The 26832-nt window shown below is 45.4% G+C and overlaps 1 protein-coding gene across 2 annotated transcripts in view; it reads right to left on the minus strand.

The window, feature by feature from the left end:
- LOC138575469 (phospholipid-transporting ATPase IK-like) overlaps positions 1–26832 on the minus strand; it is a 1193252-nt gene that overhangs the window by 143820 nt on the left and 1022600 nt on the right. For both annotated transcript variants that reach the window (XM_069649486.1, XM_069649487.1), the window contains 3 exons: positions 22560–22724; positions 19768–19879; positions 2280–2355 (listed from right to left, as the gene is read on the minus strand). In XM_069649486.1, the coding sequence (XP_069505587.1) occupies positions 2280–2355; positions 19768–19879; positions 22560–22724 (353 nt within the window). The remainder of the gene's footprint in view (positions 1–2279; positions 2356–19767; positions 19880–22559; positions 22725–26832) is intronic.

Consider the following 26832-nt stretch of genomic DNA (forward strand, 5'->3'; position numbering starts at 1 on the left):
CAAAACACTTAGTTCTAAAAACACAGATTCACAAATTGTGGTGGTTATGCTTGGGAGTCGCAAAACCTTGTGCAGAGCAATTTAAAAATGTGTGCAATATCTGGTGCCACAGAGTGAGAACAAAAACTTGTAATTAACTCAGTTATTTGTAATTGTCAGTGTGATGTGGTATGCAAAAGGCACATCATTACAGACATAGCATCAGAAGATAGTTGCACAATCCAGGTATACATGGTGCACAGTGGTCAGCCATCACTGTATGTACCCCAAATAAGCAGTAAACCTGATCCAAAGATGAAAGACGTAGGATGTAAGTGATACAGCAGTGTGATAAATGAAGTATGCAAATCAGGTAGTTGGTAGTCAAAAGCAGTCCACCCATTTTGATGTTATCTGAGAGGTACGCACATTGAAAAACTGCGTATGAAGTCTCTGGATCGGATGCATGGGTTGTATATCATTGAAGGGCAACACAGGTGCTATCATTTGAACAACCAACACAAATATTAAGCATGGTACATATTCAAAAATTGAGAACCATGTTTTGTGTGGATACAGTGGACGTGTACTAAACATGATTCAAAGCTGGAGTATGTAGGCCTTGGCTGAATTATCTGCACATCGGTGTACTTTGTGCATCGTGCACCTGTAACGGCTGATGTCATATGTGGGATCGTTGGTGATGTCATAATGTCCTTTTTGAGATTCAATTTTTGACATCTTGCATAATAAGTTAGACTCAGCAGGAACCATGCGATCTGACCACTAATGCAGCAATCACCTCGAACGTCTAACATTTTCAGAACTAAACTAATCTATAAGAACAAACTACTGGCAGGACTGGCAAAGAACTTAACCACCTCACTGCAAAAGAAATACCAAAATCCATGCTCATCAGAAAAACAAGAGGCAAGATCAAATGCCACCACCCACCTCCCTTCCCATGGAGCCTGCTAAATCCTCCAATTGAGACATGCATTGCATTGAAACATTTCAAGATGGCACACAAAGCCATTATCAGAGTACAGTACAACACACCAACCATCCTACATGATCTAACCTACGTCTCCATTCCTTTGCAGAGGAATTGTTATTTTTAAACTTGGCCACAGCCACCTTTACCAGGCTGACTGGGTAGTTTTATAGACAATCCACTCTGCCAGCCTTGGTAAAATATCTCAGGAGTTAACTTCCCTCCCAACACGGACATCTAAACAAGGCTCTAAAGATGCCCATGAGTGGCCTGCTTGCCCTAGCTGTTGACCTGCATGTTCTGCGAATGTGTATAACATAGCATACTTAAGAATGAAAGCGAAGTGTTTCTATAACTGTCATATAAAAGTACGATTTGAAATGTCATTTGCTTTAGATGTGGTCCTTGCAAACAGACTCAATATTGGCCTAGCCCAGCGTGGCGAGTTGTCAAGTATAGGGGAGGGGGGTGCCAAGTTACTGGTAGAAGAATTTGTAACATCTGAGACAGTGGTTGCTCTGATCTGGCTATTTGGGGACCGGAACAAATATTTTAAATTAATGTTTGCAACCTTATGCCCTCTGAATGTTTTGGCCTATGACCCGTGATCCCTCACCAGGGATTATCCTGGATAGGGCTGATGGGATGTCCAAAATATCTGGTATTTCTTTACCATGACAAGTTGATGTGTCTACAAATGGTTCACCCACACAATGTGTGTATAATTGTACTTGGGTGGCTATCATGTATGGGGAAATATTCCACCAATGGGTTCAGAATGCAACATAAAAAAAATTCGAATTGTCTATGTGACCCATAAACAATTGTATTTCAAGCAATTCGCCTCCGCTCTGATGCATTAATTTAATTTAATTTCCAGTTTCCCCATGCAGCCTCAGGGCTGGAGGTTTGTTCTGGGCTGTGTTGAGAAGTCTGTGGGAGCAGTATCTGGAGTGACCCGATAAGTGCTTGTAGCGGCAAAAGGTACGTTTGGGGTGCATAACATTACAACAGTGAAATATGAGTTTCATATTTCACTTCAGTGGCATCATAGGAGTGAGTTATGACTAAGAGTCCTCGATTATTACCAAATGGAACCTATCTACAACACATCTGGCAGCCGGAAGACATTATTTCTAACCAATGCTCATTTTGCAACTTTGTGTATTCTTCAAGAAATAGAAGCATCTATCTCTGTGTAAAGCACTGGTCTTTATGTTCGGAGCACAATCTTTAGATGTGGTTCCTACAATCATTCACCAACAACATGAAAAATCAACTGGTTCGGAAGAAGCAAAGGCCATACCAGATCTCCTTTTCCTCCAAGATCTCCATATCTTCTGACAGCAGCCGGCAGGAGAAGCCAATGTTCACTGCTGTCTCTGCAAAATAACAGATCCCAGCTCAGAGACCATCCTCAAAAATCAGACAAGATACCCCAGACAATCTCACAGAACAGTGCACTGCAGTTGTGAACAAAATACAATAGATATTCTCACAGAACAGTGCACTGTAGTCGTGTACCAGATACACAAGACATTCTCACATAACAGTGCACTGGAGTTGTGCAAAGGTTACACCAGACATTCTCAGAGAACAGTGCACTGCAGTTTTGTTGAGGTTACACCAGACGTTGGGCCTCATTACAAGGTGGTGGTAAGGGATACCGGGCACCGTTAAGGAAACCGGTGCCGGTAATCCCTTACCACCCTATTCCAAGGTCCCTTGGCGGGGACCATAAGGAACGTGTGGTCTGACCACACATCCCTTACCGGTCCCGCTAAGGGACCAGGGCGCTAATAACGGGCTTGCAAGTCGCGAGCCCGTTATTAGCGCCCTCCCCATTCCCGTTGAGCCCTATGGGGGCTTAAATGGGAATGGGGAATGGTTTGTTCAATGGGGACTTACCAGTCCCGCCAGGGTCGGACTACACCGGTAAGTCCCCATTGAACAACACCGGTGCCGGATCGTTATTGGAGGCAGTCATGGTGCAAATAGCGCCATGACTACCACCAATCTCGGAATGAGGACCATTCTCACTGAATAGCAGATTGCAATCGTATGGAGGTTAGACCAGACATTCTAAAAGAACAGTGGATTGCAGTTGTGTGTTACGCTAGAGGTTCTCACAGAATAGTGCACTGCAGTAGTGTAGCGGTTACACCAGACATTTTCACAGAATGATGCACTGCAGTCATGTAGAGGTTACAGCAGGTATTCTTGCATAATAGAGCATTTCAGTCATGAAGAGGTTATTCCCAACTTTTCTCCTATCTCCATACCCACTCTCTCCTACCCCACTTCAATCTGGCTTTCGGCCAGCTGATTCTACCGAAATTGCCCTCTTGCATGTTTCTGATTCTCTTCTCTCTGCATGCCATAATAAGCTTGCCTCCTTTCTAATTCTACTGGATCTTTCCATTGCGTTTGACACTGTGGATCCTCCTACTTTACTTTCCTCTCTTTCTTCCTTGAGCATCCATGGTTTCCCTCTCAAGTGGTTTAAATCGTATCTCTCTGGTCGGCCCTACTCCGTGTCCTGGGATGGCCAACTCTCTCCTGCTCTCCCACTTATATACGGTATTCCTCAAGGCTCTGTTCTTAGCCCACTCTTATTTTCACTTTACACCATCCATCTTTCGTCACTTGTTTCCAGTTTCAACCTCTCCTGTGACTTATATGCTGTTGATTCCCAAATGTTCTTTTCTTTTTCCGAGTTCTTGGATACTTTGCACTCAAGCTTTTACCTGTTTCTCTTCCATTCAATCCTGGATGCGTTCCCATTTCCTTCACCTAACCTATTTAAAACTGAAGTCCTGTTCTTCCCTCCATCTTCTCCCTCTCCCTTCTCTGTTCCATCATCTCCATCCTGTTCGCCTTCCCTTCTCTTTTTCCTCCTCTGCTCGGAATCCCAACATCGTATTTGACTCGTTTCTCTCCTTTTCTTCTCATATTTCCCTCACCGCTCATAACTGTTGCTTTCTTCTCTTTAATCTGCGTCATGCTCGCCCCTTCCTTTCTCTTCACTTCACCAGACTTCTCATCTCTGCTTTAATGTTTCTGCTTATCGACTACCATTCCTTCCTCCTGATTGCTCTCCCTGCTTATCGCTCTTATCGCATCTCAGCTCTGTTTATGACGGCACCATTTGTCTTCTGTTCAGTCTCTCTTCTCGGGCCTCAATCCCCTCTTCGCTTCTATCAGTTTCTCTCTTGCCATTTGAGACTCGTCTTCAGTTTCACTTCCTTTCTATTGTTTTTAACGGTCTTGCTCCTTCCTACCTTGCATCAATAGTCTCCTTCTATTCCCTCACTCACACTCTTTGTTCTCAGTCTACCTTTCGGCTTGTGGTCCATAAACCCCACTGTACTTCCTCTCGCTCCTTCTCCCTCCTTGTCCCACTTCACTGGAACTCTCTCCCCATGGATAACCGTTCCTCTGCTACTTATCACATCTTTTGTACCCGCCCAAAGATCCACCTTCTGTCTCCTCTGTATTCTTCCTGAACCATTGTCTGATACTACTAACTCTGCATTTTTATTGATTATTGTACTGTTAGCTTTCTTTGTTACAGCTCTTTGGCAAAAGCACAGTATACATCAAAATAAATACAAATACAGGAGACATTCTCACAGAAGAGTGCACTGCAGTCATGTAGAAGTTAAACAAGGCATTCTCACACTGCAGTCATGTAAAAGTTAGACAAAGCATTCTCATAGAATAGTATGCTGCAGTCAAGTAGAGGGGACACCAGACATTACCACAGAATAGTACACTGCAGTCAAGTAGAGGGGACACCAGACATTATCACAGAATAGAACACTGCAGTCAAGTAGAGGGGACACCAGACATTGGGCCTCATTACAAGTTCTCCGGTCCGGACTTAACGCTGCCATTATAACCATACCAGCTCCGTTTCCGTGATCGCCAAATTATGACCTACGGACCCGGAAATACCACCACTATAAATCGCCACCGCGGAGTCAAGGCACCCGTAAAGTTCGCCTGCACGGAAACCCCCCCCGTTACCGGCAATACGAAACACTGCAAGCATTACGAGTAGCATGGACATGGAAATACCACCACAAATATAGCGCAAAAACCGCGACCACGGTGGCGGTATCGCCGCCACTGCGAACATGACGTTAAACAGTGCCTGGTGATCTGAATCAGGCCACAGGTGCACCAAACGAGCCCAGCTGGATCCAGCAGGCCACTGGGAGCCTACAAAAGGGCCACACCCAGGCCAACTCCAAACATAAACATGCAGGCAGCAGCACTAGTAGCTTTGGGACTGGGGCTATTGAACCAACAGGCAGCACTGCACATGATGGCAGTAATGGTGCAGAGGAGGAGGAGGCGGAGGCGCAGGAGGCGCAGGCCGCACCTAGCAAACCCTGTACCCATGCCAAACCCTATTGTCCAGCCGGCACGACCCTGCAGGCAGCCTGCAATACCCCACATCAGGGCCTCACCCTGGAACCTGACCCCAGGACAGACCCACACATTATACCGGCTGGACAGTCCAACAATCATGTATATCACCACCAAGATAGCAGCCACATTGACATCAACACCGCCATCCCCCCCTCCTGAAGGTGGTGTCAGTACTGCATTTTCTTGGCACCGAAACTTATCAACACACAGTTGGTGAGCTGCACAGGCTTTCACAACCCTGTTTCTCCAAAATACTGGTACAGGTACTGGATGCCCTGTTGCGCCATGTGTCAGAACACATCGCCCTACCCCGTATCCTTGCCCAGGTCATTGCCACCAAGTTGGCCTTCCATGCCATTGCAGGCATGCCAAATTGCATAGGTGCAGTAGACTGCATCCACATAGAGCTGACAGTACCACATGCTATCGAGATGGTGTACCGCAATAGGAAACGGTACTACTCACTGAATGTACAGATGGTATGCGATGCCGCACAAGTGATAAAACATTGCTGCGCATGTTTCCTGGGATCAACACATGAATCAATGGGTCTGCGCAATTCGACATTGCCGCGGTACATGGAACGCTACGCTGGACAAAGCACATGGCTATTGGGTGAGTACAACTGCCAATGCACAGTCCCTGTGGAAGTGGGGTGTGTGTCCAGGGCCTATGTGAGTGGGCTGCTACGACTGCACATGCATCCCCCCTGCCCATTTAGTGAATAATCAGCACAACCAACACATCACTAAGCTACACATGACAGGTTGCCACAGTGTGCCCGTACACACCCTGCCACATGACACACACAGCCAATACTACCACTGGCCCATACACCTGGAGCCACTTAATACATCCACCCACAATATGCACCAATGCCCCCTCATTGCACATGATGCCTGCACATAAGACATCCTGCATCATCACAGTCAATTGATTGACTCCGCCATGTGTGTACATCAGTGCACAATGCCATACTTACCAACCAATATCTCCCGCAGGGGCAACTACTCATGCACATCAATTTGTTGGTCAATGCCTAGATGCCAACGTCCACTACACTGACTCAGGAATGGCAATCAATAACCAGTCCAACCACTGCTTGCCACATATGGATGAATGATCAATGACACATGATTGCACTGTATCTGATTAAGACATGATACAACAAACACTGACATATCGCCCACAGCTACATCCCATGTAGGTGATGCTGGATATGCACTCACGCCATGGCTGATGACGCCTGTACAGAGGGCAAGGAACAGGCATGAGGAGGCGTACAACAGGGCACATGTCCGCACACGTGACATGCTTGAGAGGACATTCGGACTACTGAAGGCCCGGTTCTGCTGCTTGAGCAGATCTGGCGGATCACTGCTCTACAGCCCAGTAAAATCATGCTTGTTTGTGCTATGCTGCACAATCTGTGCTTGCGCAGGAACATTCCGCTGCTCCCAGATGCAGAGGATGAAGATGGGGTTGGAGATGGGGGTGGAGATGGGGGTGGAGATGGGGGTGGGGATGGGGATGGGATGGCTGCCCCTCCTCCTGGGGGTGCACAAGATGGACAACGAGCACGGGATACACTGATTCGCATTTACTTTTGAAAGACTGCACATTGACAGCATTGCATGGATATGACGATGCCAGTTAATCAATTGATGTACTGCAAATGAAATGATGGATGTCCACTCATGAATGTTTCTTTCAATGATGATATATTTTTAACATTACAACAGGGAAGAAGGTGCATTGGGTAGGGAAGCTGTACACCCGTGCCCACCCAGAAACCAAACGTACCCACCCCTAACCAGGTCCCAAATGACTAACCCCCTAATGGACCTCCCCCACCACCCAAACGTACCCACCCCCTTACGCCCTTCTTGTCCCCATGTGTCCTGCAGTGCCAAACACACATGCCATCATTTGCGTGTGCGCTTCTGCGCATGGGCATCCTTGCCAGAGGGCCCTGTTAGGCGACTTGAGCGCCTCCGTGGACTGGCAGTGGTGGAGCTGGATGGGGTGGTGCTAGTGGATGGCACTGTTGCTGGCATTGGTGGCAAACGTCCCAGATATGCCTGCTGGGCAAGCAACATGGACTCGGCAATACTGGAATTGTTGTTGTTGCCCTCCCGCACATGGCGTGCCAGGGTCACTATGGTGGTGGCAAAGCGTCCAATTGACCTTGAGAGCCGACACACAGATGTGCTGTAGCTCTCCCTCTGCAGCCTGGACTCCTCAAGCTGCCATTCCACTAGCTGGGTGAGGGTAGCCTGCTGGTCCTCCATCGCTGCATGCGGGCATTGAGCTCAGCCATTGAGGGGGTTGGCGACCTCATTGGACTGCGTAGTGATGTTGGGCTGAACTGGATGTCATGGAAGGATGCCAAATCATCCAGGTTGGGCTCCTCCCCCTGTGGCCCTAAATCAGACTGCAGTGCTGGGGCACTGTTGTCGCTGCCTGCTGCCTCCGCAGTGCAGATATTTTCTGGGGTGGGTTGTGCAGGCATGATGGGTGCCCGTGGCACCTGTGTGGCAGCAGGCAGCATGGAGATGGTGGTGCTGGTGGCCGGTACATGGGTACCAGATGCAACTGGTGGCAGAGTTGCAGAACTGCTAGCAGCATCCTCCTGGGCAGGGGCGCTGGCTTGCACACGTGCAGGTGCCGATTGCCTTGTCTGTTGTGCGGTGTCACTGTCACTTGAAATGGCTGTGGGGACACAGAGGGCATGATATTAGTTGTGTGGTGGTACCTGATGAATGCATCACATGCATCAGACAGGTTGATCAGTGAACATTTGCATTAAAATGCATATGATTGTTGACGGTCATGTATTGTAGGGGTGTTGAGCATCGTCTGGGTCATGATTGGGTCCTTTGGGGCACTCATGCACTGGCTGGGGAGTGTTAATGGGTCCTTTGGGGCACTCCTGGCCTCAACAAGTACTCATATGGCATTCATATTTGTGCACTTACCAGCATCTGCCGGTGGGCTCACTCCTGCCTCAGCATCCCCAATCCCATGAATGGCCTCAAGGTGGAGGACACTGCTGCAGCGCTCCTCTCATGTCTGCAGCCTCAGAGGGGAAGGGGGCACTCCACCTGTCCCACTGCTGCGTTGCCGGTGTGTTGCGATTAGGTTCTGCACCCTCAGTCTGAGTTCGTCCCACCTCTTGTGGCAGTCCTTGACGCTCCTCGTAGTCACACCCACAGCTGTGCACTTGCGTGCAGCTTCCGCCCACACATCCTTCCTGCGCTGCTGTGTTGCACACCGTTGGTCTGCACTAAACAGCATTTCGGCATGCTGCACTATGTGGTCAACCAATACAGTGTGCTCCGCCTCGCTGATGCGCTGTTTGTATTGTCTCTGGGCAGGGACCCTGGCTGACATGCTGGTGGTCCTTTTTGGCTTCTCACTGTGCAGATTTAGCCTGTGCTGACTGGATGGTAGTGGATTGTGCTTTATATGATGGCCGCCTCTCTATTTCCAGTTTTCACGGTCATGGTGTTTCTGCTTCCATGGGCATGGTATTTCCGCTTCCATGTTCGTGACGACGGCGGCAGACACGGTTATTACACTGCATGTGGGGCCGCTATGTCCATTTCCGTGGGTGTTTACGTGGCGATGGTGACACTGTTTCCGCGTCCTTGAGGTGCGCGCGACCGACAGCCCGTAATCGGCCGATCTTTCCGCAACCTTGCGGATGAGGAAACTTTATTACCGTTGTCACGGAATCACTGAATTCCAGACCGGAAAACTTGTAATGATGCCCATTACCACAGAATAGTGCACTGCGGTCATGTAGCAGTTAGACAAGGCATTCTCACACTTCAGTCATGTAGAAGTTAGACAAGGCATTCTCACAGAATAGTACACTGCAGTCAAGTCAAGGGGACACCAGACATTATCACAGAATAGTACACTGCAGTTGTGTAGAAGTTACATGATACATTCTCACAGAATAGTGTATTACAATCATGTGGAAGTTACACCAGACTTTCTCACAGAATAGCAACTTGATGCCATAAGGACATTGCACCATGTATCCCCATAGAATAGTAAATTGCAGGAATAAAGTAACAACAGAAATCCTCACAGAATAGTACATTTCAGTCAGGTAGAAAGTATGCAGGCACGCTCATAGAATAGTATGTTGTAGTCATCTAGTATAGCACTATTTATATAATATATATCCACACACATACAAAGATCACCACATAGTTCAATAATTGTTGTTAGGTAGATAGCACTCTGATCTAATTTGAAATGTCTTATTGAGGAAAATAATGACCTCGCTCATCAACTGCTAGAATTAGAATTATGTACTTCTTTGTCTGATATATATGAATATTTTATAATGTCATGAATTCCATATTTCTGTCCTCCTTAGCTATTCCATTTTTATCACGATTTTAGAGCAATTGCGCCATAAACCTCATCTCCAAAAGGCGCTGGTGGGGTAAAACGCATGTTGGCTCAAGGCATGATTTTGGAATAATTAAAATTGATATTGGATCTCAATAAAGCAGTTATGGGACACCAATATTTGTGCATGAGAATGCTTGATACATGGAGTTGTGAGATCGGATGATTTGTTTCTGATTCAGGTAGAGAAGTGCAATTGTGAAGATGTTACACCAGGCATCCTGAAAGATTAGCTCCCATGCAGTGATTTAGAATAGGACATTGCATGCATATGCAGAAGTTACAACAGATATGGGCACAGAATAGCGCACTGCAGTCATTGGAAGGTGCATTGCACTCATGTTAGAAGGCACGGCGTGCAGAGCTGAGTGGCACAGCAGTTATGCAGTTTAGAGCATTTTACCTCTTGGCCACTCGGGGCAGTGCATCCTAACAGGGAACATATAAGGGACATTTCCACCTGAGGTTTCTTTCACCAGCTCAATCAGTCACCCCTTAAGGGGGTGATAGAGGGGCAGCTGACCTAATGGGTGGCCACGTTGACCCTTTCCCCATCCACTCCTCATGAGGAGAGGCCGGAAACAGAAGGGGCGTCCCTCAGGAAGGCAGAGAACAGCTCCCGGCCTGCAGGGTCTTTTAAATGACCAGCTGCACCAAAAAGGCCTCTTCTTTAGGTGGGACAAGGACCAGAGGGACATTTAAAAGTTGGACAGCGGGGCATCTGGCAGCAGTGGCATTTTACACCAAGCTGAGAGGTGAGGTGGGTCCTACTAGAAGTTTTGTACTGCGGTGGCCCTCCAGGGCTGGTGTGATGAATCAACTTGCGGGGCACCAGTGGTCCAGGGATAAATATCGGTTTCTAAACCATCTATCAGCCCCACGCCTCTAGTACACTAGAAGGGATCTGAACAGATTGGAAACACAAGTCAATTATAAACCTCCTTGTCCAATTTTCGTAATGTGGATGGAACGGCAGGCTTATCTCCACAAGGTTGTGGAGCGTTAATTAGTTGCACTACAGTAAAAACACAATTATTACCCAATGATAAAAGGGACTGCCCAGTAAAGATTGTATAAAAATATCTTCTTTGTTATTATTACAACAGAGAGATCTAGCACATTACAAAATACAACCCACCCTGTAAAGGAACACAGAGGACAGACAGTTTCACGAAGGTAAGGGATGCACTCTGGATACTGTCAGGAGGGTAGTTGGTAAAGCAATCAGTCTTAACTGTTCAAGGTCATTTGGTTTCAGCACCAATGGAACACGGGGTCATAAATGTCACTAGCGGCCTTCAGGGAAAGATCAGGGGGACAGAACCACAATGTACCTGGTTCTTGAGATGATCTTGATACCCGACAGCGTCAAGTTTGTTGCAGGATGCTTTGTAGCTCCTGCGACAGTTCAAGACAGGAAACAGCTGCAGGTATCAGGTGGCAGGCAGTTTGGCAAGCAAGGCTGGATGGACAGCTGCAGGCTGGCCTACACGGCAGCTCAGGGTGAAGAATCGTTGTCTCTGTGCTGATTAGCGGATCTGGAATGCTGGTTGAGGCGTCTTGGACAGCTTTAGTGACTGCAGTGTAACAATAGTCAGTGGTGCAGCCGGTCGTGGTTCGAGGGCTCGACTGCTTCGAAAATGTCCTCAAATGATGGATGCTGGTTGATGATTGTTGTGGCACTCTTCCTAGCTTCTTCGCTGGGCATGAGTCATCCTTTAAGGCAGACAACCCAAAGCCGAGGAGAGTGTTTGCAGGCAACAGCCTTGTCCTTAGTTCAGATACTCTCTGGCACTTCCCAACTAGGAAGCTTGCTGGCAAAACCTAGCATACCACACTGTGTGCTGGCTGGGTACCATTTCTGGAGCTGCTGGACAGGTCCTCTGAGGTCGGTATCTCTCTCTGTTATGTGTGAGGTCCTAACCATAGTACTTTGCAACAAAAAAGGTAAGGGGTGATCAATGCGCAGGTCTCAATTGAAGTTTGTGGCAAGAACAGACTTTCTGTCTCCATGAAATCACATAAGTATCCCTCTGAAAGGGGTTGCCTACTATAAACAGTTGTCTCCAACATGACATTCACTGCCTTCATACAGAGGGGTGGGATATAGCGTCAAGCTGACACATTGCATACCAAAAAGGTGTTGGGGTTTCCTGCACTTTGTTAGTTCTGTGACCAGGCCTCTTTGCAGGCACGCTTCAATTAACTCATCAGTATGCGCTGCCACCACACAGAAATACAATGGGCAGGGCGAATCCATGGAGTCTTTGATTTTTAATTAGGCTGACCAAGGCTGGAGGAGGGTGTTGCCTTCCCCCTTCCTGGGATGATCTCATGTATTCCTGGCTGTCACATTCCAGCTAAATTTGACAGCAAGGACTGTCACCCTGAGTACACTTGACTATGTGTTTGTTGTGCGGCGAGCATAGGAAAATGTGTGCGGATTACCCCACACATATTCCAAGGTTGATCTGCCATCATTCCATCTCTTACAAGATTTTTAAAAAAGCCCAAGGCCATCATTGCCTTTAGGGACACTGCGCGTCAGTGAGTTGGTCACACGGAGTAAGAAGGATATGACGAGAAGGGTATTGATGTTGAGTGATGTTTCCTTTAATACTGGGGTGTTGGTGATCAGGGTGAGAATGTCCAAGACAGATCGGAAGGGAAGGGGTAAGAGTATAAAATAAAACAGATCTACAAACACAAGTAGTTGCCCCACCATGCTGCTTTTGCACTACCTGGCTGGCAGACCGATTAAGGAGGCATACCTACTAGTACCGGTTCCCTAGCAATTCTTTTCCAATTTAGGACAGTGTTGGCAATGACACTACAAATGTGGCAATGATGCTACAAAAGGCAGGCTTTCATGGGATAGACTGGTCTTCACATTCCTTTGGGATTGGTGCAGCCACAACAGCCTTTCAACAAAGTATATTCAGAGAGAAAATAGAAAGAAAGGGCATCTGACTTAAATAAGTTTTATATACGTGCATTGTACATGAAGGTGGGCAGGATGCCCAAGGGTCCCATGTAAAAGTGAGTGCGTGGCATTTGGGGACATCAATAGTTGCTATGACAACTAGGCTATTGATTCATACTTTGAAATGGATTGTTTATGTGTCTTATGTGGGCAGACAAAAATAAAATGACTTGTTCAATGTTCATGGATGTGTGCTTGGTGTGGGTTGTCTGGCATTTGTGGCACAAGCGGAAAAGAGAGCCCTCCAATGGTCATGGTGGGGTAGCGAAATTAGTTTGAGAAGGACAACAATGGTTTTGCTTGGTGTGTTGGAATGCGGTAGGTGGCCCGGCTTTCCACAGTTAAAATTCAATTGAGAACGGCCGCAGCACCTAATGTTTTGGGGATCCACCTGGGTGATAATGATATTACCTTACTGGGGAGGGGTCTGCTGTTGAGCCAAATGCAAGAGGTCATAAATGTTAGGGGACACTGAAATAGTTTGCTCAGAAATAATTCCCAGTCAGGAAGGGCCAGGAGCATGGTCAGGTAATGCAGTGGAGCGGTCTAGGCAGAGGATAAATAGGACAATGGAAAGGTTCATGCAGATCGAAGGGCTGGGGTTTATCAGATATAGGATGATCAGTGAGATGGACCCGGCTAATTTCTCGTCAGATGGGGCGCACATTTAGGATGGAGTACACAATGTTTTTTTCTGCTAGATATCTTTGGTGTGCTCCTGAAAGCTGGATGCAAGGATGCTGAAAGGGTGAGTATGAGAAATGTGAGGTGTGTGGGCATTGGGGGTCACTGAGGGCCCTCTTCCAAAGTGTGGCAGAGTTACGGGGCAATCCTAGCTGAGGGGGAAACACGCTGTGGATGCTAGCCATGAGCATTAGTCTCAACAACTGCAGTGCCCTGGGCTTTACGCCATACATTGTAAACAAATAAATGTACCCTTACTAGTGTACAATGTTCAAGGCAATTGTTTCGATTGGACAGATACAGGATTTTAGGCCTGTCCACAGGTTTGATACAGAAGTAGCAGATCCAAGCATGGGGTCAAAAAGTACAGAACGCTCACTGTGTTGGAGAATACAAAGATAAGAAAGCAATAATTTATTTGCTAATAGTCCAAACAAACATATAGTGCATGAAATGTAATGAAATGCTGGGAAATGCAACATACATATGCAAAAATAATGACAATAAACAATGACATCAAATAACAAAAGAGGGGTATAATACATAAAACAAAGTAAACATAGAATGCTGTATGATTAATATACAGATACATCTCAGTGGTTGTTACATTATTATATGACAATACACATACTAATGTGAATACACAGATATTTTGTAGTAAATCCAAAGAAAAAATAGAAGCGAGGGGGCTATAAAGTCACCCAAATTTCAAAGGTGTCCTAATTATTGGATGATTTCCTATTTATGTTTAGTATTCCTTCTAATTGTAACAATAAATGTTCCAGGGTCATAGGGAAAACAAGATATCTTTTTAGCCAACGTGGCAGAGACTGAATGTCTATAGTCTGGTGCAACAGGGAGCCGTTAAAAACAGGTGTTCCCAGTTCGTATCACGTTTCGGCGGATTTTCAATAAATTACGTCCGCCTTCATGAGGGCTCCATGGGGGCTACCCTGCCGGTGCTGAATATCCCAAGTTCTCGGTCTTCATTCACTAAGAGGCCAGTGGCTGAGCATGGGAGGTCCTCAGACTTGGTCCTGTGGAAATATATGCAGACCCGGAAAGTAATAGTGGTCTACACGATAATTCTGCTGGTCAGGTGATTATGGTTCACTGGGTGATGGGTGAGTTGAAATTGCAGTAATATATCTTCTAGTCAGCTGACTATTTGCTGAAACAGGTCCTGGATAGGTCAGGATCACTGGTCGGAAGGCTCAATTGGTCCGTCTTGTGCAGAGAGAGCGCGCTGGCCGACTGGCGTTGAACGCATCCGAGCGTTGTCAGTGGCATGGGAGTTAAGATAATGTTCCTGGTAGGAAAGGCTACCAGAAGTGGGTCTTGACCAAGAAGGACTTAACCCAACACGACATTGTTCACCCGGAGGGAATGCTAAACCAAAGTGATGGGTTCAATGGTTTTGAAGCCCATGAATGCATATGGCCATCATGGAAATGTGCTTAGGACCAGCTTTTCCTGGGGCCAGGGCATTGCAAGGATCTCCTTCAAGTTGGCTATTTAATAATTTAAAATTGTTTTTCTTCCAAATAATGAACATTTCTATGTGTTAGTAAGTAAGCTGTCTTGAATGAATGTGAGGGCCCTATTAGGGGCTAGAACTGCTATGTGTCCTCTCCTTTTAATGACCGAGACCCCTGCAATTGGGGCACATCATTGCAGCAGAGTGCTGTGGGGCCACCTACACTGCCATCACGGAATCTGGTATTCTGGGAGGTTAACTTCACCTCTCACCACTCAGTGAAATAGTGAGTGTAATTGACAAGAACTTTTACTGACCCTGATGGGGTATCTTCAACTGTAGGGAAAGAATGGGCCATTGGACTATAAATGAGTAATTCATAGGCGTGATGTTAGCTTGCTCTCTTGTGCAGCAGATCAGGGAGTCTGACGGTGAGTGATATGCATCTGGCATAATGGAGTTCAGTAAGAAATAAAATGGCGGTTGGCCAATCTGCCACATTTAAAAAATGTAGATTAAAATCACACCGAATAGCAGTTGTAGGTTATTAAATGTCAGATACTGTTACAAAAAACTGAACCTTGTGTAACAAATGGAATATTGTATAACTAACAGAATCCTGAATATCCATGAACCAACTTGGATATCTAGCCAAAAACACAGGGTACCCTAGATGCATGCAGCAGGCTGACAAGGAAATATTAATACAACTGTATGTACATGATCCTTTAAAATGCTGCTAAACTTTTATTTTGTACATGCTTCATAAGGTTTATATATGAATTTAAATTATGTTTTGTGTTCATTATAAAAACGTTGTGCTATGTTGCTGTTTCTTTATTTACACCAGCTGTGTAAATACTTACCCTGAATTAATTAGACATTAGTTAATCCTTGAAATACTTTAACTGCAATTAAGAAATGTTGTGATAGAAGTAGCTTTGTACATTGCATTTAATTATTTCCTAATACACAACACACACAGGTTTTTGTGAACCCCACTCCCCAATAGCCCTTTCACCGTTTTCGATTTCTAAGTACTTCCGTGCTTAACGCTTAATGTTTCTCGGGGGTGCTTTGAAGCAGCACCCCAATGAGGTGGCCAATTACAAAATAAAAAAATAAAATGTTTGTGTAATTTTCAAAGTTGTCCAGAAGCAAGTGTTTATTAATAATGGAAGACCATTGTCATATTCTGTAAAAATACTACAAAAGTGGACCATTAACTGTACCTGTATATTGTAGTTTAATCTTATTACTAACACCATTGTGTAGAAAGGGGTTAGGGTGCACCTGGGGTGTTAATTCTGTATGCATTGTAATGAATTAAAAAGGTGCGCATCATAAGACACTATCAAGGAAATACTAAGAAAGTTCGGATGAGCGTTCTTGACTAGATGCCCACCCATGCCCTGCAAAGTATGTTATTAAATGTAAGGGTAGAGGAGGGCAGTGCGGCCAATGGCTACTGAAAGTTAATGGATGATACTTGGCCCAGCCTGGGATTAGAAGTAATCATTCTAATATAAACAACAAATATGAAAAACTAAAGGAACTTTATGTTCAAAATAATGCTCTATATTATTATTGTCACTGGGACTTACATTGACTACTCATTCGGGTGGTGTGTGTAGTGGAGCACTGTACGAAACTCGCTGTACCGGAACAATTTCCCACTCACTGGCTTCCGCTACTCCAAGAAATATGGCCAACCAGGACACAGTTGTGTGCCAGCAAGGAAAAGGGGCACACCATTGCACTTTGTTGGCAGTCATTAAAGAGGATACGTAATCAAATGTCATTGCGGCTGAGGCCCCGCTTCTTATGAGCCAGAGAAGGTTTTGTGAGCAGAGCGAGTTGGGTGGCAGTTATTACTGGTGCTCTACTTTTGAATCTTTCCCTGACTACTTTTTTGTCCCCCAAAATCTACAGTTCCTTCTAGAACTCCTCCTCTCACAGGCCTTGCAGAAGCAATGGAGCCAGTGTAATGCCACAGGAATGGTGTTGATGCCAACCCATCTTTTCTGCAAAGGATATTTTGGGCGACCGCATTTTTAAATATAAAAATAGGACTATCTTTGCAGTGGCTGTGGTGGTACTGATTCCAGGTTTTCACCCTGGACATGGACTGCCATTTACCTGTGACTCTAAAGGCTTTAAACAGAGGAGATTGTTCTCTGATTGACATTCCAGGCCTTTCTGTGAAACTGTTTTGAACGAAGTCTCTGTGGCACAATTGGTTAGGGCTGTGGCTACTGTGGAGGGTCAGAAGAAGGAGACAGACTTGAAGTTGCCATTCTCAAGAAACCTTTATTGAAAATAAGTCAAATGCCTCACTTTCCGTAAGCTATGGGTTTCCCTACCTAACACAAATAACTAGGGTGCTCGTTATCAGTAGTGAAGTTCAAAGTAAAAGTCTGTCCACCATCCAAATCTTAGCTGTTCTCACCCCATCACTAATACTAAACAACTAAGTCCAGGAGAATGACTCCCTTCTCCTGGGGCTGCTTTCTCAGCAAGTCTCTATCAATCTAGAATCTTCAGATAGTTCTTGGCTACCTCTCGCAATAGTTTGTTTAACTCACTTTTCAGGCTGTACATATGCTCCAATACCTTGAACTTCCTTCACTCTGTCCTTCTAATCTGAACTTGAAAGTCTCTCTGACAGGCAATTTATGTCTTGAGAATTATAAATAGTCATCTCTTTAGCACAGCTCGTAATCCTCTCATCTCTAGGTTTTTCACTGGGAAGAATATGTTGTACCCAGTGACGATTTTCACTCTTCTGGTTATTTGGTCTTTCACTGGAACGAGTACGCTGAGCCTAGTAACGATTCACACTCTTCTTGTTGTGATTGGGTCGCTCACTGGGATGAGTACGACGAGCCCAGTAAGGATTCTCATGCTTATCGCAACTTGGTTTCTCACTGGGATGAGTATGCTGAGCCCCGTAAATGATTCTCAAACTTCTTATTAGGTTGTCTTTCACTGGGATGAAGATGATGAGCCTAGTAAAGATTCTCACTCTTCTACTTTGGTTGTATCTTACATGGATGAGTATGATGTGATCAGTAATAATTTCCATTCTTCTTTTCTATTTCTATCTCACTGGCTGTCCTGAGAGATTTCTCCCTCACATTGAAAATGTGTGTCCCAATGGGACAAGTAGGATTACTTCAATCATTATATTTGTTTTTCTCACTGATGATTATGACTATGGCAATCATTATAACCTGCTCTGCCCCATGGTCTCCCACTCTCTCATTTACCTCCCTTGTAGTGGGGTGGGGCTGTCGCCCGGCGTTCTTCTTTCTCTTCCTCTTGTCAGGATGGCTTTTGCTCTCGGTTCACTTTCCTCTTCCAGCCTGCTTCTAGGTGAGTTGTCTCTGCTTTGGTTGGGGGCTTCTCTCTCTCTGACTGGTCTGGCCACGACTCCCTCCTTGTGCATCGCTCTTGGAACAGGATTCAACTTTGCAGGCTCTCTCTATGCTCCTCAAACAGTGCAGCTCTGCACCTGCTCCTTTCAGCTCCTCTCCAGCCTTCCTTTTGTGTCCCTCCTGGGACTAGAGTAAGCTAAACAGACTCTTACTAGTATGCCCCTCGAACAGTGCAACTTGGGCACCTGTTACTTCCAGTTCCTCTCTAGCCTTGTTTGTTTGTCCCTCCTGGGACTAGAGTCAGCTTGACAGACTTTCGCTACCCTACCCCTCCAACAGTGCAACTCGGGCACCTGTTCTCTACAGCTCATTCCCAGCTTGGGAAGCAGCCTTTCCCCGTGTTCACCGCATCACTGCAGCAGCTGGTTTGAAACATCTGGGTCTCTCTCCCTGTCTCTCTGACATTCTCTTTCCTACCACTTTTCTTTTATGACACTGCTCTGGGGCTTCCTCAGCCTTTCATGGAAGTCATTCTGTGTCTTAGTCATGTTTGTTATGCCTCCATTGCTTTTGTTGATCTCAGTACCAAGCAGGTACTTGTCTTCACATAAACCATCACAGTAGCAGATGTATAAGGATTTTTCCTTTTTTCTCCCAACAAGGTTTACATGTTGGGTTGCTGAGTGAGTTGGGAAGGGAGTTCCCCATCGGAACGGGAGTCCTGGTGCCCAGGGAGGGGGGGTCTCTCCCTGTGAGGTCCTGCTTGCCTCTACTCCTAGCGAGGGTATCACAGAGCGCTCCCTCTCTAGCCTCACAAGGAAAGGCTCCCCCTTGGGGAGAAGTGGCTGAATCCCACGATTTGTCACACCACTGAAAGGTTGGTGGTTATGTTACAGTAAAATAACAAATTGGGTGCATACAAAATCCAATGAACTATTACTGAGCAAAACTGGGGCTTTGGCCCCCCTACACGATATAAGTCATTTATAACGTGCCTGTACACAAGTGTTTCATCAGGTACAGTACAGAGGTGACACATATATACATGGAATAGGAAGCACTGGATGAGGTCAGCAGAGTGGGGCAGATTCATTCAAGGTGCACACATGGAAAAACAAGGGCCATGGCAAAAGTGTAGGGGATGGTGAAGAACATAGACGTGGCCACAAAAATGGCAGCCATTTCTTTTACAAATTATGTTAACTGTGCTCATCTATACGAGGTATTTTATTAAGCTTTCTTTTACCATTAGAAATGTGGCAAGTCCATGATAGGGATAAAAAATACTGTGAAAGAGAAGGGTTTTATTTTGAAAGCCTCAATGATGCCATTTGTGAGATGGACTCTAGCATCTGCTCAATTTGCACATGCTGCAGTTTGGTACTTGTAGCCATGCCACCAGCCCTACCTTGCTTGTCCCCCGTCAGCACCCACACTTTGATGTTCCCTTTCTTCAGGAGCTGGATGGTCTCTGGCACCCCGTCTTGCAGCTTGTCCTCGATAGCTGTGGCGCCGAGTAACTTGAGAAGAAATGGAGTCAGTTATTAGAGAAGCAAGATGGCGGGTATTGAAAGAACTGAGTGAGTCTATTACTCACTTTCATAAGGACACATCGTTAATAGCCTCAGGATCCGGAAAACACCAAACCAGGGAGGAAAATCTACAGAGACCTCACGCAGGGCATTAAGAAAACACACGCTCATAATGTGTAAGTCTGGCAGCGCTGAGAAGGAAAGTCTGACATCATCATGTGGATGCCCCCACTAGCAGGGAACTTTAACTATGCACACAAGTGAAGACAAACACCACATTCAGTGAGTGAAGGCACTCGCACAAGTGAATTGCCCTCTCCACCTACAGGATCTGGGGTGCTGGAGCACGCCTCGGTAGTGACTGCAAACAATGCTGAGCTGACCCCTAATTCATGAAAGAATGAACTCTGATATGTGGCAGTTCTCATGGTGGTTTCCCCTGTGCCTTGGCTCCCTTGGTGTACAGTAAGCCAGGTACCAGGAAACAACAATGGTGAGATGAATCTTTCAGACATGTGCCTGCATTACAGTGCCCGGGATGGAAACGCTCATGCCTTTTCCTTAGATGTTTTACACATCCATCCATGAAATGGAAAGGAAAATGCAAACACGTTTTTCCAATGGTGAGCCCCATAAGGCTTGTTACTGCAAATGTGTTCCCTGTATGAATGCGGTCGTCCTCAGTCCACCATCCAGTTGTGTGCCAGCATCCAGTGGGTTTAGGTCTACTTGATCGAAAATGTTTGACCTTTTCCAATTTGACCACATTTTTTTTGGGGTCGTTTTTTGGTTCGGAAATGCAGAGGGAGGCCCCCCGCACACCTCCCACCCCCCTGATCCCCACCTTACCCTATTCCCTTAACTCACCCCATATATACATATTTAATACAATTTGACCAAAATTCCCCAAAAAAACGATCAAGTAAATTTGCTCAAATTTAGAAGGTCAATTGTCTTTCGATTAAGTATGCGAATACCCATCCAGTGTAAATGCGAAACTGGCATATGTATTCTATGGACGGGCTGTCTCTGGGTCCCCTGCACTTGCAGCAAGCTTGTCCTCTCTGTGAATGAGAGGACTTGAGTGGAGGGTGAGTGGACACATAATGCGAGTTGCACCTTCATCCTTAAACTTAGGCCATTCCTGCCCCAACCCCAGCTCAACTTTCGTTTCAGTGAAATGCATTATAGTTAGTAAACCATACATACAGAAGACACATAAGGACTAGCGGTAATGTAGTCAGGCACAAATATACAATTTCATGACACTCAATGATATTAATAATAAGGTTTGGGAGAAAAATACGACGTATCTCAGAATTGGTAAACTGACTGTAAAAATGAAAAAAGTAAACAGCTTTAAAAGCTATGATTCTGCATAAGCATTATACTGTCTTAGGTCTACACCTCCGATCAATTTCAATGCACGGTGCGAATGGCAAAAGGTGATGAAACTGAACTAAAGACTTTAGCAGTTCTGACATTTAACGAAATATATGTTTCTAAAAATAAGTATTTAAAATCACCACCTTGCGCGTACTGTTCACAACGTCAGTCTGCCTTAAGAAGAAGCAGAGCGGGGCTGTGTTATGGAAAAGGCAGGTGTGTACAGTGAAAGCTGTGGTGGGATATGGGTGTTGAACGGGTAAGAGGTGTGTTAAATGAAAATATCAAACACTTCTTCAAATAATAAAGTGATTTGAAGGTGACAGATATTAGGTTAAGTGTTTTAGACTATGACCCCTTAACTATTGACTAGGATGGCCAGGGCTATTAGGAATTGTGCTCCAACATATCTGGAAAGCTAAACGTTGCATACCCCTGGGTTAGAGAGAGTGGCATTCAGCAATGCTGTACACTTACACATTTCCTCTTTCACCGAAGGGATTACTTTTTTGTGACTGCGAACAGAGAAAACAGGATGTAAACTAGACGGGGTCTCCAATGGGGACAAACACAGAAGACAAAGAAAGAAACAAGACCTAACTGATGGGCAGCAAGCGTATGGATGCAACGAGTTCAGGAATCCCTTCAAGAGCACTAAGTAGCAGACATCTTTACAGGGCAAACATCATGACCCCTTTCATTGACTCAAAACAGACCTAGCATATCCCATCCCCATGTGATCACAAACAGGCATAACACCTTCCATGGACCCCAAACAATACGGCGCTGATACTTCACTATCTGGTTAGATGGACCCAGCAATCTTAATTGCCATATTGAACCCAGCCACATCCTCTAAATGCCTCGCCAATGCAGAGGACCCTAAGCTCTGTATTGTCCCTGATGCCTTTGAGCACTCTGCTGCTCCCAACAGCAAGGCATGACCGGGATGTAACAGGGTATTATAAATTGTAATTAGATATTCCAAAAGGGTTTCTTAGATTAGTTGCTATTTTTTTGTAGATTTGTCTACGATTTTACATATCAGTCAAAGAGAATCATAGAAAAAGATGTACCTGTTTTAGTTTTCTTTCTATTTATATCCTTCAATGATTTATTCTTCTTTATTGCAGGATCAATTTCTGTTAATTTTAAATATGGTCTGTATGCAGCTGAAACATTGGTCGTTATTATCATAATCAATCTTATAACATAGATCTGTTTGCATGTCGCCAAAGACTGTTCACTGTATTTCTGAACCGTTCATTCAAGGCTGCCCTACCTGTAGTCCTTCCTCAATCTCTTCGTAGATGGCGTCCAGCTGCTCGGCTCGTCTTTGTAGCGCGACACTAGCTTCGTGGTGCTTTTTGCTCCATTCGATGTACACAGACTCATCCACCTCTTTGCAGGCCACACACAGGGTCCTTAGTGTCTCTCCTGCAAACATCTGAAGTGAGAAGATGGAGGTCAGGGGACACAGACACACGTTATCCACTCTGTCGTCTCATCATTGTAAATTTGAAGGTGCAGCAGTTCTTTGACTTAGCATAGATAACGAATCACAGTTTTGTAATGTTTTCGTATTGGCCCAAAATGTACAAACTCATACATATGAAAATAAAATCTATCCTAACCTGGCTTGGTTGGTGTAACAGGTCTGTTCCCTCGCCAGTAATTAGGTCCTACGAGGTTGTTTTAACTTTGCCAATCCATATTGTGTGGCTGATACTACAGTTGATGATTGAACCTCTGATGGATGTAGTTTTCATATATAATAGGTGTGGGTTTTAGTGTGTGCACTTCGTACTCGTTATACAAAGTGAAACACAAATATGGAAGTAGGCCATGAGATGGATCATCACGCCTTGCCTTACATAGTTGCAAATGAAGGGATTTAGAATTTGATGAGTTCAAATCCCCTGAATGAGTTAGAGGGTGTGCAAAGAACAGCCCTTTCATGTATCTGTAGACATTTATGGAGCCCCGAGTCTATAAACAGCTCTTGAAAGAGATCAGGGGATTGGTCTGGTGGATTCTCTTCCCATCCCGAAACATATTCGGGTCTTGTTGACAGGTTTGGGGTGGAGGTCTCTCTGGAAATGCCATGACCATATACAGCATGTGAAACACAGTGCTATTTTGGCTGCTTATTGGTGGTGGAACACTGTGACCCTTCGGTTGTATCACACACTACTTTATTATTTATTTAAATCTGGAAATCCGCTTGACCAATTAGCCGGATGATATGATGTGGCACGAGATGAGCCCGGATTTTAAGTTGGGGCGGAGGATCCCGCCACTGAACTCCGTCAGACACCACTGGCGAGGGGGAGGAGGGGCAGATAAAGTCTGCCGCTGCGTAGGTCCTCTATAAAGACTATTCTTCATTTTCCTTTTAAATGACTCTACTATCCTTTGTTAAAGAGTGGGTGGCTCTATTGAGACTCCAGGGCATAAGGAGTGAGTGTGTAGCATTGTTGTGGGCCCTCAGCATCAATGTTTAAATGGTCTCCTTTGCAACAGCAAATTCCATCTGGAAGGCCTGAAGTATAAGGGAGAAAATGGGTGCATTAGTTAGTAAGGCAGATTTACTGGCAAATAGTGTAGTGAATGTGTGTCCCCTTAGCCTTTGGTAAGATGAATGCCATGAATATCACATCTGGGTTTATGCTTGATTGTGTGGGGGGAGACAGACCAGTGCAACTGAGCAGCCATGCGGAATATATTGCACATGCATAAGGGCTCCACTTAGGTTACTCCTTTTCTCACGCGCAAGGCATTTCCTTGAACAGTGTCTCTGGTCCTCTACAAGCATTACCTTTTCTTATGCCTCAACTTATTTTTCCTTAACTTCTTTTGTCCCAGGTTTCTGGCAGATAATTGTCTTCTGTGCACAGCTCCTATCTTAATCTTCCTACATAGATTGAGCAGATAGTGTCTTGGAGAGTTTATCATCATTGTGAGGTTTACCTATTAAAAACCTTGAGACATACAGCTGACAAGAGCATGTGCACTTGAGTGACAATGAAAGAATATGCGCTCTACAATCATGTGGCCTTGGTGCTCTAGTGCGATGGTAAAGTGAAAAGAGTCAGCAATGAATATTGCCTTGCCCTAGAAGTCATGAAACTTATTTAATGTGCGAGCGACCTCAAAACCTATAGGTATGCTATATTACTTAAAGCACATTATTGTAATGCCTGCTCAATAGATCTTCTTAAAACCCTGCCATGAAGCCTTTGCACTGGCTCCTAATTAAATAATGAGGGACATTTAAAACCCTTTGCTTACTGCTTAAAACAATGCAAACCTCACAAAGATACTGCTGCCCTTCCAGCCAACCAGAGACCTATGCTCTTTCTACCGCAGGACATTATCCATCTGCCTATCGAGGTGCATGTACTGTGGAGATCCCTTGCATGCAGAAAGCTTTACTTTGAAGAACCTTGTCATTGTCCCGTACCCTGATATCCAATGTTCTCCAATACTAGAAATGGCCACATAGCCATGAATTGGCATTTACACAAGGACAAGACTTGCACTAATTGATGTTGCGCCACACTGATTACACTCTCCTACCAGAGGCTGGCAGAGAAGCAACAGGTTAACTTACAGCTTTGCCGGTGCAGTAAAAGTGGCAGTAAAACCGCCAGTGATTCCGGCACCCGCACATTTACTGCACTGGCAAAGAACAAGTTTGCGGTGAGTGCACTGATTTACCTCCAACCAAGCACTCGAGGTAAATTTTGCCCCCACCAGCCAATACATTCTAGAATTTACCTGCATTTCCACCACATGGAATATGCCGGTAATTCAGGCATTCGAAGTAGGGGAAATGGTATTACCGTTTTGGTGACATCCAACCAGATTTACTGGCGGGACGCTACCAGAACTGTAATGAGGTCTGCGTTGCTTGCTATGCTTTGCGTGGTCTAACACTTGGACACCTCACTAAAGCACTACCACCCTTCCAGGTGACCAGATGTAGGAGTTTAGCATCCAAAATCGGACTGTTTTTTTTACACACGTTTGACAGAAGATTTCCCACCTTTTATAACGTGTCCTTCTTGAACTTCCTCCTGCACTCCACCCCCCTCAGATTGGAACTAAATACAATGAAGTTCCCAAACACTCCTTAAGGCTCAACCTGGTTGAGTCAGGTTTATCTCCAGTGTTGCACATGGGCTTACTTTTATTTATATATGCAGGAGGAATAATGCTCTTTTGATCTCAAAAGAATATACAATAGATACGAAACCAGATTTGACAGGGAGCAGTGAGCTTCTTACAATGGTGTGAGTTTCAGGGATACTCTGACCAGGTTGTGTAGTGGAGTAAATGGAACAGTCACCGGGGACAAAACATAAGTGGACATACATAGATTAAAGACAACCAGTCTTGGACATTTTTAAGTGCAGGTAGGTGGTACAACCAGCTCTGCCCGGGATGTGACCATGATGGGTGAAGTGCTAGAGTGGAGGCAGATGTGAGGGACAGACGCAGGTTAGAGGCGAGGGAACATTTTTAGCTTGCAGGTAAATGAGAGGTAGGTTAAGGGGGTAGCTAGAAGGTGAGGAGGTAGGCTCTTAGTTTGGTTTTGAACACATCTGCACAGTAGTCAAGTTTAGAGAAGACACAAGTGATTAAGAGATCCTTGGCTGTGTTGAAAGGAAGGAGGTGCCTGATTTTCCTAATATTTAGGAGGTTGAGGGAGAGCTACTGTTCCAGTTTTGGAAAAGAAAGTTGAGAAGGTGTGATAAGGGTCATATATGATGCCAAGGTTTCTAGCTGAAGAAGAGTATGGGAGAGTACCAGGTGGAAACTGGACAGGCAGAGGAGGAGATGAAAGAGAGCTTTTGGCAGGGAAGAAGAGCCCCTCTGGTTTGGTAGAGTTTAACATCAAAGAGTGCGAAGCCATTGAATCATTAATGGGAGAGAGACAGATGGAAATTGTGAGGAACCTGAGGACATCCTCACTTCTAATCCCCCGGATCCTCCCCTCAGGTGGCCAGGGAAAGGCCAATGCTCTTGGATCCAGACGCCAGTGGTGGATATGTGAGGGAGAATCACATGGGTGGAGGGAGCTTGGGGAGAGAATGTCTTGAGGTGAGACATAGTATCCCCCTTTACCGTGTCAGAAGGAACCCTACCCTCCCCCTGCCTTTGTAGGTTGTCAGTCCTCACCCCTTCCTTATACACAAAATACCTCACAATTTTACTTTAAGACTGGGGCGAGGAGGAAGCAACTGGGAGTTATGCACACTTCCATTCATTCACACCACTTTGTTACTGGGATGAGGAAGAGGACTGACGAGGACTACTATTGCAATGCGCCCGGTTGCCCTCGGGCCTGGCTGCGTTATATAAATAAAATAAATACTAAATACTAAATGGCCAGGCATGTCCAGCTAATAGGATTAACTATGGTCAGGTAACTGAAGACAAGGACCTGCACCTGCAACTATTTAGCAGGTCCCAGGTGCATAAAAGGCGAGACTGCCACAGAGAAAGGGAAAACATGCCTGGAGGGCAGGACATGGCTGGCAGACGTGGAG

Source organism: Ambystoma mexicanum, chromosome 1p (assembly GCF_040938575.1).
Source record: "Ambystoma mexicanum isolate Mex_15411 chromosome 1p, UKY_AmexF1_1, whole genome shotgun sequence".
NCBI lineage: Eukaryota > Metazoa > Chordata > Amphibia > Caudata > Ambystomatidae > Ambystoma > Ambystoma mexicanum.